The sequence below is a fragment of the Toxotes jaculatrix genome, chromosome 5 (genome assembly GCF_017976425.1).
Source record: "Toxotes jaculatrix isolate fToxJac2 chromosome 5, fToxJac2.pri, whole genome shotgun sequence".
NCBI classification, from domain to species: domain Eukaryota; kingdom Metazoa; phylum Chordata; class Actinopteri; family Toxotidae; genus Toxotes; species Toxotes jaculatrix.
In genome coordinates, this window is record NC_054398.1 from 19,583,114 (window position 1) to 19,597,399 (window position 14,286).

The window sequence follows — 14,286 nt, forward strand, 5'->3', positions numbered from 1 at the left end:
TCACACACTGCACACCGAGCTGCAGCAAACCAGAGGCGTGGTCTCTTCAACAAAAGTCTGAAACCATGCTGCCTACTACTGATGCTGCTGCTGCTCCGCAAGCCTTACAGCGCTTCGATGTAAAATTACTGTAATGTCCCTATAGAGATTGGCACGTGGTGCTCTGTAGAGACTTTACTGACCTATTTTGTAGGTAATGATGTTTTATCTGCTGTGGCATCACCATATTATCCCTATAATGATTCATACGGTATTTTCAGAAAAGGAAAAAATGCACATCAGAGGAATCAGATCCTGTCAAGCCATATTTTGAATGGTTATTCTGTGGATGAGTCAGGGATCTAATGATCCTGATCAGATGTAATATTTAAATATAGTACCCAGGTCATTACCATCAAGATTAATAATGCTGTTCCTGTTTCCATATTTTCCCAGGAATCTAAATTAGGCTCCTGTTTTCTTTTATTGGGTTACACAAATAAATAAGATTATTTCCAACTTGTTTATTGCCTTGCATTGTGGATAGGTCCATAAATCTCTTCCAATCAAAAGTGAGATGGTTAAAATGCAGTTTTTCTTGCTGTCTTCAGTCTTGCTTTTCCCAAGGGTCATAGGTCATGTTCCCCTTTGTGCTGGGCTGCTGTTCCCCTGGGGGAGGGGGAGCCTATCTTCTTTTGTTGTGTTGGACTTGCAGGGCGAGGCCGCTACACTTGGGGGAAAGGTAGGGGGGTTGTTGTCAAGTACTGTTTGCCTTAGCAGAGAGGCAGGGTGGGTGGATGGGTGGGGGCTCTAGCCTAATTATCAAACTGGTTCATTATTGCTCCAGCAGCTGCACAATCCAAAAATATTATTCATAGCGAGTGTTAAGAAACATCCCATTTATGAAATCCGACTTAATCCTTGTATCCATAGCAATTTCAAGGCATCCTGGCATCAGTGCCGAGTGTGCTCTATTAAACGGTGCCTAAAAGAGGTTTGTGTGCATAATGTGATATGCGACCTATTTTGCCATACATGCAGACAAGCCCACTATGCAACATGCATTACCATTAAGCTTGAGGGGTTGCTATAAAAAGGTAGTCTAAACCTCTCTGGAGAATCAGGTTTCATTAAGATGGAGGAAAAATACAATAATGTCAAACCATCTGCGGCATCCACATATTTCCTTTGAGTCAATTAGATCTCAGAGGACCATATTGAATAGATTTGCCATAAAAGAAAGGGGATTCTTGTAAAGAGCAGCCCTGGTTCCCTCGTGGGTATGTACAATACATACAGTACAGTTTTCACAATGCTATCGCAGCAGTTTATTTCTACCATTTGGCACACATCTCCTTGGCTTTTCTTTAGAGATGTTTGTTGGAATGGATTCCAGCCGGCGATGCCTAGTTGCTGGCACCTTCTAATACTAGCCTCCTGTTCTTAATCTGAGATTATTACTACTGTAATCCTATCATAATCCTCCACACGTACCATGCTTTTGTTGTTTACATCAAATGTTTTCCCCTCATGCAGTGGAACTGAAGTCCCACAGGTCAGTCATCATTATCCAGCTTTTAAATTTGCGCCCTTGCATGACAAACTGCATAGTGTAAAAATAGGCCAGCTTCAAATGGGCCACATTGTGTCTTTTTGAACACGTCATCTCGAACTTGAAGGCACTCTTTTTCTGAGCTCTGCCTTTCCTGAAAGCATTTGCAGAATGGCGGCCAACCAAAAATTGAGAAAATGGAGAGAGGGAACTTCATCTCACACTTTTCTAGGGGGAATCTACTGTGTCAACATGTACTAAGCACATGTGATAACACCACATTATCAATGTCCAGTTCCCCTGAATTTATGCAAAGTCAAAGATTGATATAAATGTTTCTTCCTGTTCTTTTAAAGATAATTGGTATCATTTGTTATTTTGGATGGAGGAAGTACAGTAAGGCCTAGGCTGGTTTCAGTGGATATCTAATCACACACAGGTTTGTGTTTTTCAGTTTCTTGTGCGATTCAGAGTCAAAACCTGCATCACTGACACATTCATCTCTCTTTCTTTATTTATAGTTGATGCAAGTATCTGGAACTTTGAGTAGAAGAGGACAGTAAATTTAATGCTATGAAAATGCCATGGTATTGATTTTTCTATTTCAATACATTTTAACAATTTCAAACTAAAGGACTACTTCCTGAGTAAATGATGATTGTGTCTTGTGAAGATGGGATTAATTTGAACATCCATACACAAATTCGAATACATGGTTTCTGGGTTCTAAGGAAAAAAAAAAAAAAAAAAAAAAAATATATATATATATATATATATATATATATATATATATATAGGGACACCAGGAGAACACTATCCAGCCCACAGTCACAATCACAGCAGGAAGAACGCCTCAACTGGAAACAATACATCCTATGACAATATCCAGCCTAGACAAAGAGGCTGTCCAAATACGGGCTGCTCCACAAAAGCTAGCCCAGATTTGAATGAGGGGCCAACCCCAACGTACCTCATAGGCAGGTCCTCATTCCTGACAGAGATCCCGGCCGCAGAGGGGGGACAGCGCATGCTGTTGGCATACAAACTCTGCACCAGGGCCAGCTCAGAAGAGTGTTCCAACATCGGTGCTCTGGAAAAATCCACCCGGTGTAATGGACACTTTCTTCTCTTTCCCTCTTTCCTCTATGTGTTTCTCTCCCTTTCTGTGTCTCCCGCCCACTCTTTCTCCTTGGTTTAGTGCAGCAGAGCGGCGCCCACCCCCTTCGCTGACTGGCGTGGCTGAAATAATCCTCTCTGACAGCTCATCATGCGCTAATGCATTGTGCTGCCTGCGGCAGCCCAGTTTGCAGGCTGTAAAGCTGTGGCCACAGTAGCACTCCTGCACTAATTGACACCCATATTAGGAAAACTTCAGAAAATTGGACATGGATGATTTATTCCCACTGTCAGATTGGGGAAAATTAGAGGAAGCATCGACACAGTTGCCACAAGAGCTCATCCACTAGTCTTGGTTTTTGTGGCACGCCTCTGTGGATTTTAGCATCTATTTGAATCAGTAAAGTGCTACAAATAAAGGCCAAGGCAAGACATACTCCTGGATATGAGTTTATCAGACGTGGAACTCTCATAACTGTGCCCAATATAGCTGATTTTCTCTTTTAACGTTCTGTTCATCTCTCAACACCTGTGCATACTGTAGGTAAACATTATTACCATTCTCTGTTCAGCTCCGGAGTGTCGGCTGATAATAAACCAGTGGGTGACAGGTAGAGAGCTTCTCTTGGCAACCTAATTTCATTATTATTCTGAGGTAGATAGGGATAAAGATAGCCTGCCAGAACACAAACATTACAGTCAGCATGAATACTTGTTTAATAGAGACAGATTACAGTACTGTCACTATTTTTCACCATCAGATTACAGTCAATCTACACTGGGACTAAAATACCTGCAGTGGTTTAAAGTCCATTTAACTGCCAGTGACCATGGCGCAGGCCCACCTGTGGGCCTACTTGCAGTACTCCACAGCATAATGTACGTATACTCAAAAGACATGTACCTCCTGTAATTCTGCAGAACCATGTATGGTAGGAAATAGTTCTCCACATTACAACTCTAACCATCAACTGATGGCAGGATTCAGAGCACAGTGAAGAGGTTTAACAGCAAAGTGCTATCAAAAGACGCTTGGCAGGTTCATTTGCATTGGACAAAGCTCATTTGCCTATGCTTTGAGCCATACAGTTTTTCAAAATGATAAAGGCAAGGCAGTTTTTGAGGGTACTGAACATTGGTGAACTTTATAATGAATTCTCTCACAACTGACACGCTTAAAGCATGTTTTGCCATCCGATTAAAAATTAAAGTAATTTGTCACAATATTCTTTGCACAAAACCCAGGAGAAATTAAATCTAGGTCTCATTCTCCCATAGGTGTAGTGTCCCTTTAGAGTAGCTTGACACTAAGTAGGAAAGTCATCTGAAACAGGGTCATGTCAGTGTGTGCTGGTATCAGTATAGTAGAGAAGATCAGGATGAAGGGGCTCTACTTCCTGTGATCGTGGCACAAATCCTCTTCATTTCAGCGCCGCTCTTTCTGCTGACATGAATATTTTAAACACTTGATGTTGAAATCCAGTTCTTTATGATGTGTTTCTGCTTAGTATGTCTGTCAGTGCTACAGGCGTCATGTGAGGCACAGAGTAACTGAAGGCCTTTCTTCCTGCTCTCATCCACCAGCATGTACCAGCACTAAAGACATGCAGTATGATAATGTTGTGTGCAGTAATGCTTTACATATGAAACACAGTTCCAGAAGTAAAATAATACTACACAAAATGGTATGGGAATGCTGTAGGAAACGCATTTATAATGCAGTGAAATTCTGAGTGAAATTCTGGAAGTAAATGCAGCAAAGATACTTTTTTATAATAGCCACATCCTGTTCATATCGACAGTGAAAGGGAAAGGGGTGTTAGTAGGTCTCAGTGCATGCTGCAGCTAAAAAAAAAAAAAAGCACTCATGCTTGTCGTGAAATAAGTCATATAACATGTTTACAGCACTGCAGGTGGTCTCATGATGAGTGTAAGAAACTATCAGCTTTCCCTTTTTACCACTTGTTGGGTCCCTTGGGAATGAATGCACAAGCAAATGCTGTCTGTGTTTTTGTGGGTTAAAACTGAAACTGTTACAGCTCAGTGCACATTGTGCTCTGTAGCGTGCACTAATACCAAGTACTGTTTGCATGAGTGTTAACACCGAAGAAGTAAAACTAATTTGTCACTTGAATTTCAAACGTATAGCCCGTTTATATATGAATATTATATATTATATATGAATAAGCAGCACATGTTGAATCAGCATTATATCCAGTTAAAACGGCTATGTAAATGCATCTGGACGGGGTGAAACATTCGTACCTAATAAGAAATAAAAACGGAATCCTTTTTTATGTCAGACATGCCAGGGGTCTATCTTTACCGGCACTGTGCAGTAAAATTTATGATCCAGCAGATGCTAGCAACAAGCACTGACTGTAAGAGACCTGACACCAGCATGTGTGACTGAAGAGGGAGGGAGAGGGCCACCACAACCACAAGCACAGTTTGCCATTTTAATTCATACAAATTATCATCTTATCTTTTCCTTAAAAACACCTTTTCAAAAATGTATCACTGTAGTTTTTTTTTTACTACAGATTTAACATACTGTATGTCCCCCACCAATGTGAATTAACTGTTCATGTTGGCTTGCATGAGTGGATCCATTTCATATGATTAAAAGCAAGACCACATTGAAATGTCAGCTTATTTTGCATGGACAGAAGTAATTTTACTTCCTTTTTCTCTGGTCACACATCATTTTTTCCACTTCCTCTTTAATTTAGTGTTTTGGAAGACACTGAGTAGATTACCATTAAAAGCCATCCGTGGGTGACATACACTCAAAGAGAGAGAAGTGCAGTGAAAGGAGTGTTTCAGTCGTTTAAAAAGTGAATGAGTCAGGTGTGCTCTCTATCTCTAGATCCCATCAAACATCCATATCCGTTCAAGGTTCTGTATCTCAGTAGCTGAGGATTAATCCTATTTATTACTGAATTATGACTGCACTGACCAAATGAGGGCATTGAACAAACCAGTGATTGGGCGTGCCTCAATTCCCTTCAGTTAAACAGGATATAACTGAAATATTCGATTTTGGTGCCCAAATAGACAGATTGAAAGTCATCCTGGTGATGTCATGGGTTCACATCTAAATTTCAACAGCAATCAAGAAAAGAAAATATCAAAGTCAGCCTATTACCATGTGAAAAAATAGCAGAAGTAGGGGACTGATGTCCAAACAAGATTTAATAAAACTAGCCCATGCCTTTAACCTTAGGAGGATGAAGTTTAATGGGCTTTTCTCAGGTTTTGCTAAGAGCTATCTGACAGCTGCAGCTCATTCAGAACACCACTGCTGATTGTTCCCAGAAATAAATAGTAACACTGATACACCTTTCAGACTTCAGTATGTAAAGTTACAGATGAATGGTAATAAAATCTTCTGCTAACAGTTAAGTGCTCCTACCGGAAACCTTTGGAAAGAGTTAGATCAAACATGCAATACCTGCATTGTAAAAGATAGTCCACTGATAACTGGGGGTAACATGTTTTACTGTCTCACAGTGCATTCTTCTCGATAGAAATTTGAGCCTTAACAGCTTCCGAGGGGCCGTAAATCATATTTACAGTCCCAGTCATCTATAGGTTCCCTCGTGAGGGATGACACGTCTCAAGCTGGGTTCACTTCAAGACATGCTGACGAGACAGGGATGCCACATGCATCAAGTAAGCGACACCTGTTACATTTCTTACATTCATACTGTGGTGAAATACATTTTTGTGAGCCCGCTGTGCTGTCTATACATGTCAGAAGCAGCATGTCACAGTGACTGTGCATGAAGAATGACACCGTGTGGTCGTTTGGGGAAGGGCAAAAACAAGTGCTGCGAATGGCACAGGAGACATTTTTAGACACATTCTAAGACATTAAATCAGTTCCTAAAAATTCACAATCAGTGTTTTAGATAAGACACCTTGTGAAATGTGACTGCCAAGCACTGTCCCACATATCTTCTGTAGGTGTAGTGTGGAATGATAAGTCAGCAGAGTAGCCTCAAATCTAGGCTAATGCATTACACAGACTACTGCAAGGATGGATCCCGAACTTGATCTGCAACCAACAGCACACAGCTTAGAAATGATGACAAATTTTTTTGTCATCAAGTCTGAAAAGAGAAGGAACAAAATTCAACATGTGCAACTCAGTTTGTTAAAATATTTCCAATCTATTTTTGTAAAGCAAATGCAAACAAACACCTACTGGGAAAGGGGTGGGGTGGGGGGGGGGTTAAACGTAGAGAGGTCTATCAGGGCTGAAAATAAAATAAGAATGCACAAAAATGGTTGACAGAAAATTTAAATACAATTTTGATGGTAATGAGATTTACGTCTTAAAGTCTGTGAGTACACAGACTGTTCATCTTTAATATTGAAATATCAGCGAAATGAATTACATTACAAGCACAGCTACAGTATAACTCCAGGACAAATCCATATGAAGAAAAAAATAAAAATACAAACTTTAAATTTAAAAAATGTACAGAAATTACAGAAAATAATTCGAGTTAAAAACCAATGTCTGAAAATGGATTTAACAAGTCAGGATCCTAAGAACAAAATGCACTTGGCTTGGAAGTTGGTATTTACACATTTATACACACCTGATGCCATCATCATTATATACATGACATTGCAATGATACTGCAGAAAACTGGGGAGAGGTTTGACTTTAAGGTCATTCCTTTTGTGGCAACACGAAGGAAACAGAAATAAAGACAATGGATGTTAGTTGTTCTCTGGTTCTGCTTTGTTGAGCTCTCATCTTATACAAACGGTCACCGTCTCCTTATACAAACATAACTGTCATGATCTCCTACGACTGGACATCCAAAACAACAAGCAAACAATTTACGGGTGAATAAGGGAAAACCACAGAGCCCACATGAGAACTAAGGCTGGATATGTGCTGGTTAAAGCCTTTTTTCTTACCAAGTCACAATGCATCATGGCTGACATCGTTAAAAAAATCATCAGAAGTTAGTATTAGCCACAATTTTAAACGTTCTTTTTTTTTTTTTTATTTTACAGCAGTGCCACGAGTGTTCAGTGATGGCTTTCAGTCCAAAAAAGTCCAAAATATGTGCTTTTTGCATAGTCTCAATGCGGTTTGTGTTTTCTTTTCTTGTGTTTCTTGTCCTTCTTCTTGCTGGAACATTTAACACAGAACCACTGCTGGTCCTCGGGAGGCGCTGTAAGGATCCCAACACAAGGCCTGAGCAGACAAAGAGAAGAAGAGAGTTCAGCTTAGTGAAAAGATGCTGAGGAAGCAGCTATTTTTGACCTTCGACATCTCTACAAAGGGTGAAACACCGCGGGTATTACTCACTAACCATTACAGGAAATAAAGTTCGGTATGAGACTTTTTTCACTTCAGTATGCTCCGTCAACAAAATAATAACTTCACTCTTGCCCTAAAATGGAAAAAACTGAAACACCAATTGTTAATCAATAGCAGAGGACACATGTCTCCTGGCCATGGAGAAGCTGGCACAGGTCACTAAAGGCTACATACAAATATTTTAAAAAATATAGGAATGCTTGACGGATTACTTGGAAAGCAAGCAACCAATTCTGCTCTTTCTGGTAAGTATTATTTTTTTGTGTGTCTAAACATATATACGCATTGCTTTTTGTGATGTTATTTATCATGTGAAAATTTTCTTCATTTATTTGCCTATCATAAATAAATAAGCTTAATACTGTCAACTATAGTTTACGTATGAGCAAGTGTGACATTTCTAAAGTGCAAGAGTTCCACCCTGAGAGTTTTGGCAGCGGGACAGCTGTTGTCTGGCAAATGCAAATGAGAAACCAGAGCTGGAGGACATCATTTAAATTTATCATTTGGAAGTGTTATGGCTTCACTGTAAGACACAAATGACACTGGACAGTGTGTGGAAGAGTGTGGAACAAACAAAAACTGTGTGGCAACCAGCTGAACTAATGTTTGGTGATGTTACGCTAAACTACTGGCAGCAGCATCACCCGATGCTGTTGTCTTTTACGAAGCTTGAGCCCTGCCGTAATGTTCCTTTACATGTGCGTTTCAGTCAAAGACAAGCTGCCGTCATCCAGGAGTCATCCACCTCCCTACTCTCACACTCACTGCTGATTCTGGACAACAGAGAGTAAATGTGTAAAACTTGACAATAGAGTGAAAAAGAATTTTGATTGAGTATAACATTCAGCAAAAACTGATGAATTTCATGTTAAAGAACCTGAATCTGTACTTCTAACCAAACTGCTTACCTTTAAATATGATGAACACATCTTAATGGACATTTTTCCCCATCTACTTTACATTTTCAAATATGCACATAAGAATCTTTTGTAATAAGAATGAAGAATTACTGACATTTGTTTACCTTTTCCTTCCTGATAATACATCAACATTTCAGTGGCCTCATATTTGCAGTAAGAATTATAATAGATAAGCTGCCATTTCATGTTCACATTTTTCAAAATGAATAATAAAATCTGTTTTCTCCTGCCTTTTTGCTTCCCCTGCTGTACAGAAAATGTACAGATTGTTTGCTTCACCATCAGGCACAAAGAGATCAGTGAATTGAGGCTGTGATTCAAGGTAACAACTGAAACTAAATTGTCCCCCATGCAAAGTCATAAAAACACAACATGGCACAAAGTGGATCAACAGGCTAGAAAATGAAAAAATAAAAGGCTAATAAGAATCTTACCAATGATACCAATCGTCACAATCATCACAACCTATCATGGGACTGCCATCATCAGGTTTGTTGCATCCAGGACAAATCCAGATCTGGTTTCCCCATTCATCTCGAATCTTGGGTAAATACAGACAGTTTTTTTACACAAATAACTATGTCACTGGTCACACACACTGAAGAAAATATGTTAAAGCTGAACCTCACTGAAATATGTGTGTGTGTATATATATATATATTTACACACACACACACACACGTATAGCTATGTTTAGCATAAGAGCACTCACCACATAGGTACTGACGGTCTCAGTTACTACACTGCGGACTGGCGTTTTGAGGGAAGCAGCAGGAGAGAGCATAGGGGCCAGGGAGATCAAAGATGAAGGGGCTGGAGCTAATGGAAGTGGAGACGCAGGTGGGGGCAGAGTGGGTGCAACTGGGGAGAGTATTGGGGGAGGTGGAGGCGTCCGAGGACGATTCCCAGGTCCAGACTTGGCAGCGGGGGTCTTGGGTGCTGGTGTCTTGGGCTCTGAATTTGGAACCACCTTGCTGATAACACTGGTGATGGGAGACAGAGAAAAATACAAATCCGTACGTACACGTTACAATGATTTATTCATGATTTTATTGAAACTCGGCCTTGTGTCATCTTAAATAGTATAAAACTGCCAACATTTTGATTTAAATCATGAACTACATTATCAGAAAATAAATAAACAAGATTACATTTCTGATCACACATTCAATGCAAGCTTTAGGTACTTGAATATTCCCAGAGATTTCACTAGAAACGTTCATTCATTGCTTACATTTTGTCCTGACCAGCTCCCACCCTGAGAGTCAGTCTGGGGATGACTGGAGATGGTACAGCAGCTGGAGTTTCAACTTTCACCTGAGGAAACAGGAAGCACAAGGTCGGTCTAAATGACACACTAACACTGAGATGTACTGATAAACTGAACCAAAAGAGTTACCTTCTCCAATCGAATTCTCTCTTTTTCTTTCTCTTTTTCTCGTTTCTCCTTTTCCCTCTCCTTCTCTTTCCTCTTTTCTTCTTTCTCCCGCTCCTTCTCTTTGGCCTTCTCTCGCTCCTTATCCTTCTCCTTCTTTTTCTTCTTCTCCTTCTTGTCTTTCTTCTTGTCCTTCTCTTTGCTCTTTACTTCTTTATCCTGGAGGATCGGGGCCAAAGGAGGAAGCATAGAGGGAATTCGCAGGCAGGCAGAGGGGCTGAAAAGTGGTGGGACTTCCCCCAGAGCAAAAGGGGCCAACGCAGACTGTTTCTGCCTTTCGTCCTTGCTTTTGTCTTTACTCTTTTCTCTCTTATCTTTGTCCTTTTTACTTTTTTCTTTATCCTTCTTTTTGTCTTTGTGTTTTTCCTTCTCCTTCTTAGGGACATCTCCATCTCTGCATTTCATCTTGATGGAGCCCTCAGGCAGAGTAAAGTCTCGCTGAACAAAGTGCTCATCATCCTTCACTCCAAACTCCTTCCAGGGTATCTTGGTTTCCTTGGAAAACTCCTTGTTTTTATCCCTATTCTTGTCTTTATTCTTTTCTTTTGTCTTGCTCTTATCTTTTTCCCGGTCTTTGTCTTTTGGCTTGTCTTTCTCCTTCTTCTTCATTTTAGTCTTGAGCTCCTTCTTCAGCTTTTTCTTGACATCTACTGATGAAACAATCTTGTTCTTCTCCTCAAACACCTTGAGCAGAGGTTCAGGAGTAGGTGGCGAGGCTGATCCTGAAGACACATATTCTCCTTGGGTTGGCGGGGGTGCAGATGGACCCCCCTGGTTGACCTTTCGGATCACCTCATTGATTGAATCATCCATAGTCCAGTTTCCTAGGCCTGAGTGTGCCTGTAGGTGAAGTGGTGTTGACGTGTCTTTTATAGAGTTGCTGGCCCCAATTGGGACTTTAGGTGTAGATGGCTCCATAATGGTCAGTCTCCTGGGGCTGGAGAATCCATTGCTATCTGAATCAGAGCCAGATGAGAAAGCAAAAGGATCAGGCTCCCGCTCTGCACATGCTCTGGCAATCACAGCATCAATGGAGTCATCGATAGCTGTATTATCTGGCTCTAGTTTCTTGAAGGGGCCCTCAGCTAACTCCCTGTCCTCTATATTCTGACGCATATGGATGTTCTCTTTGCCCATCCTCTCACTCAGAGCAGACAGCGGAAGCTTATGCATACTGTCTGTCTTGCTTGGGGGTTGAGTTGCTTTGACCGGACCCATCTTTGGGCTCTTGGGGCTTTTGGGACTCTTCGTCCTGCCTGGGGATTTCTTCCTTTCCTTAGACGGTTTTGGAGAATGGATCGGACTGCCACACACCGGCACAGGAATGGCCCCTTTAGGGGATTTAGTCCGTTGTCTGCCAGGGGATGAAACCTTAGGCTTTCTTCCTGGAGTGGTGAGGCCCTTTTGATCAGAGTGTTTTGGTACTACAGGCTGAGGTCTAAAAGAAGGCAGGGCTCCAGAAGGTGTTTCGGGTGACAAGGGGTCAAGGCTATCGTAAGAAGGCAGCATGCCTGGGGGAACACGTTGCGGGTTGAGAGAAGTAAGGGGCTCCCTGGGCTCAACCCCCCATTCTGGGCTGAGGCCAGGGTACATGCGTGGTCTCTTGGAGGTAGGCATCATGCCAACAGCTGCATCAGGGCTGTCTAGGTGCCTCTTCAGTGGGTGGTTCTCGTCATTGACGGTCTCATCTTCTTCAGCTTCCTCCTCGTCCTCTTCCAGAGCCACCTGCATAGCTTCAGCTGACGTGCCCATGTCAGCAAGGACCTCCTCCTCCTCCTCTTCTGGAGTGGAAAGGGACAGAAACTGAGTTAAGCAATGTTTTCAATTAATCTCCCTGAATGATCACAAACGCATCCCCTCTTTTAACTCATATACAAGTTATTTTAGTGGCCCATCCAAACTGATTCACCTCAAACCAAAGATATGGTTTTATATGCAGTAGTTTGTGATGCTACGGAACTGTATTGTATCACACAATACTGTACATATTATGTGAGGTGTTCATTTAGATATTTAGGCCACCCTGGATGGACACATGGTGGAGACAAAATACTGTAAGCAACAAGAAGAACATTATAGCCATCATGAACATAGGATAAATTGTAGGACTATTCTACTTAGTGGTCCAACAGAACCACTGAGCATTTGTGCTCTGTATAGTCTGCAAAGTATGGTTTAGTTGAAAACATGATGTCCACCAAAAACCAACTCTCAACCTAAGGAAAACACCAAATACACACACACAGATACGCATATAGCCATTTGTATACTGACCTTCTTGTAAGGAGACCAGGGGTGGCATGTGATCTGGAATGTAGTCCTTCCTTTCCTCTGCATCTCGGGCTCCAGGCTGGGGAAACTGCAGGACATTGTTTTTGCTGACAGGAAAGAGTGGTGTTTGATGGGTAAAGGCCACGGGTTCCAGGTTATTAACATAGTCCTCCAGTTCACTCAGACTCACACCCAAAAGCCTGAAGGCCTGGCTGACATCGTCCAGGACTGGATCTGTCCTTCCATCTGAAATGCAGCATCAAAATAAGTCTTTAAACCTCAGCCCACAGTCTGCATGTCTCTTGTTCACTCAATGATACTCTTCATTAAGGCTGATAATAACCTGGGACAAACTTGTGCTGCACATACAAGAGGGTGCCCTGACTGATGCTAACATTCAACCTAAAGCAAACAGCAATGTTCAACAGGTTTCACATTGATAGTGACTCGTTTACAGATAATGCAGCACATTAACTAACTACTACATATGGCATCAGCTACACACTGTGTGTTGATCACAGCTGGAAAAGATAATAGCCACAGGAAAAACAATACATGGAAGCTGATTAGCCATGTAGCTACTGTACTTTTTGACACATCAACCTATGCTAGGGGGCGCCAGTTACAGAACCAGTCAACAACAACGTGATCGACTACTTCGTGTTTGTGGGTTAAAAAGTAATCGGGGTGATAAATGAAGCACTTACAGAGCTCAGAGTACCGATGGCAAACCCTGGCCAACTGCTGAATATATCGATGCAGGACATCGGACAACAGATCGCATGCAGTGAGCTGAACCGCATCCCAGCCCAGAGCCTGGCAGATCTGCGCCACCGACACACGCAGCAGCGAGCGGGCATAGCTCTCGCACATCTCGCTGACTTTGTTACGGTATTAATCCCGGTCAATTCCTCTTCCAAAACATGTTCCCAGTCTTCATGTTTCACGAAATCCCCGAGGGGCTTGAAAAACCCCGCTACCGAGGTTAATTTTAGACATCTACTTCAGTAAATATATTGGCGCTTTTGCCAGAGTCGCCATCTTGATTCCCTCGATAAACCCATCCCCGAAATCCAGTTTGCGCATGCGCACAAGTCAGCGTCTGCCTACACGGCTCCGCTGTGTTCGAGCAGCTCATCACCGCCTGACGGTGCGCAGGAAAACGGTTTGTCGGTTAAATATAGCGACATGTAGCGCAGACTGCTGCAGTCAATCTGCAGCGACGCTAAAATGTCCGCTGCAGTAACCACTGAAAAGGCTTGGCTCCACACAAGTTACTATCTCTTTGCCCCGGAACAAATTTTTTAACGGAACAAAACACACCGACCGGGTTCGGCTTTGGCTTCTTATCCGCTGAGTCACGCTGGAATTGGAGAAAATTTAACGTCTTAAAACTTAACGATTTACATTCCGTGTCTACATTCTGATTCAGACCAAGGCCGGATTAACCTCCCGATGGTCCTCGGGTAAAAAATAAATAGTTATTGGGATCCTTTGGACCCCCGTTACAACTGATCAATCATTTTAGTATTCTTAAGAAAAACAACCCCCAAATTAACTGTTGCAAGCTTTTCAAATGTGAATATTTGCTAGTTTCTTGGTTTTCTGTGATGATAAACTCAAAAATGTAGTTATTTATTGTTGGTCATACAAAACAAAGCAA

At 41.7% G+C, this 14,286-nt stretch overlaps 1 protein-coding gene across 1 annotated transcript; it reads right to left on the reverse strand.

Annotated features, from left to right (window-relative positions):
* Nucleotides 1-6,937: 6,937 nt before the first annotated feature.
* Nucleotides 6,938-13,685, reverse strand: taf3 (TAF3 RNA polymerase II, TATA box binding protein (TBP)-associated facto). Its single transcript, XM_041038499.1, has 7 exons — nucleotides 13,331-13,685; nucleotides 12,627-12,869; nucleotides 10,317-12,133; nucleotides 10,152-10,234; nucleotides 9,630-9,900; nucleotides 9,352-9,458; nucleotides 6,938-7,868 (listed from the first exon to the last, which is right to left on the reverse strand). Exons 1-7 carry the CDS (start codon nucleotides 13,494-13,496, stop codon nucleotides 7,754-7,756), a joined length of 2,802 nt encoding a protein of 933 aa, XP_040894433.1. The 5' UTR covers nucleotides 13,497-13,685; the 3' UTR covers nucleotides 6,938-7,753.
* Nucleotides 13,686-14,286: the final 601 nt, after the last annotated feature.

Excerpts from the sequence above, each read along its gene's own strand:
- taf3 (XM_041038499.1), bottom strand. The coding sequence starts at position 13,496 with ATGTGCGAGAGCTATGCCCGCTCGCTGCTGCGTGTGTCGGTGGCGCAG. Across the intron at positions 9,901-10,151 it reads GGAGCTGGTCAGGACAAAAT|TGTTATCAGCAAGGTGGTTC; the intron begins GTAAGCAATGAA and ends TCCCATCACCAG. Across the intron at positions 7,869-9,351 it reads TGTGACGATTGGTATCATTG|GCCTTGTGTTGGGATCCTTA; the intron begins GTAAGATTCTTA and ends TTGTCTGCTCAG.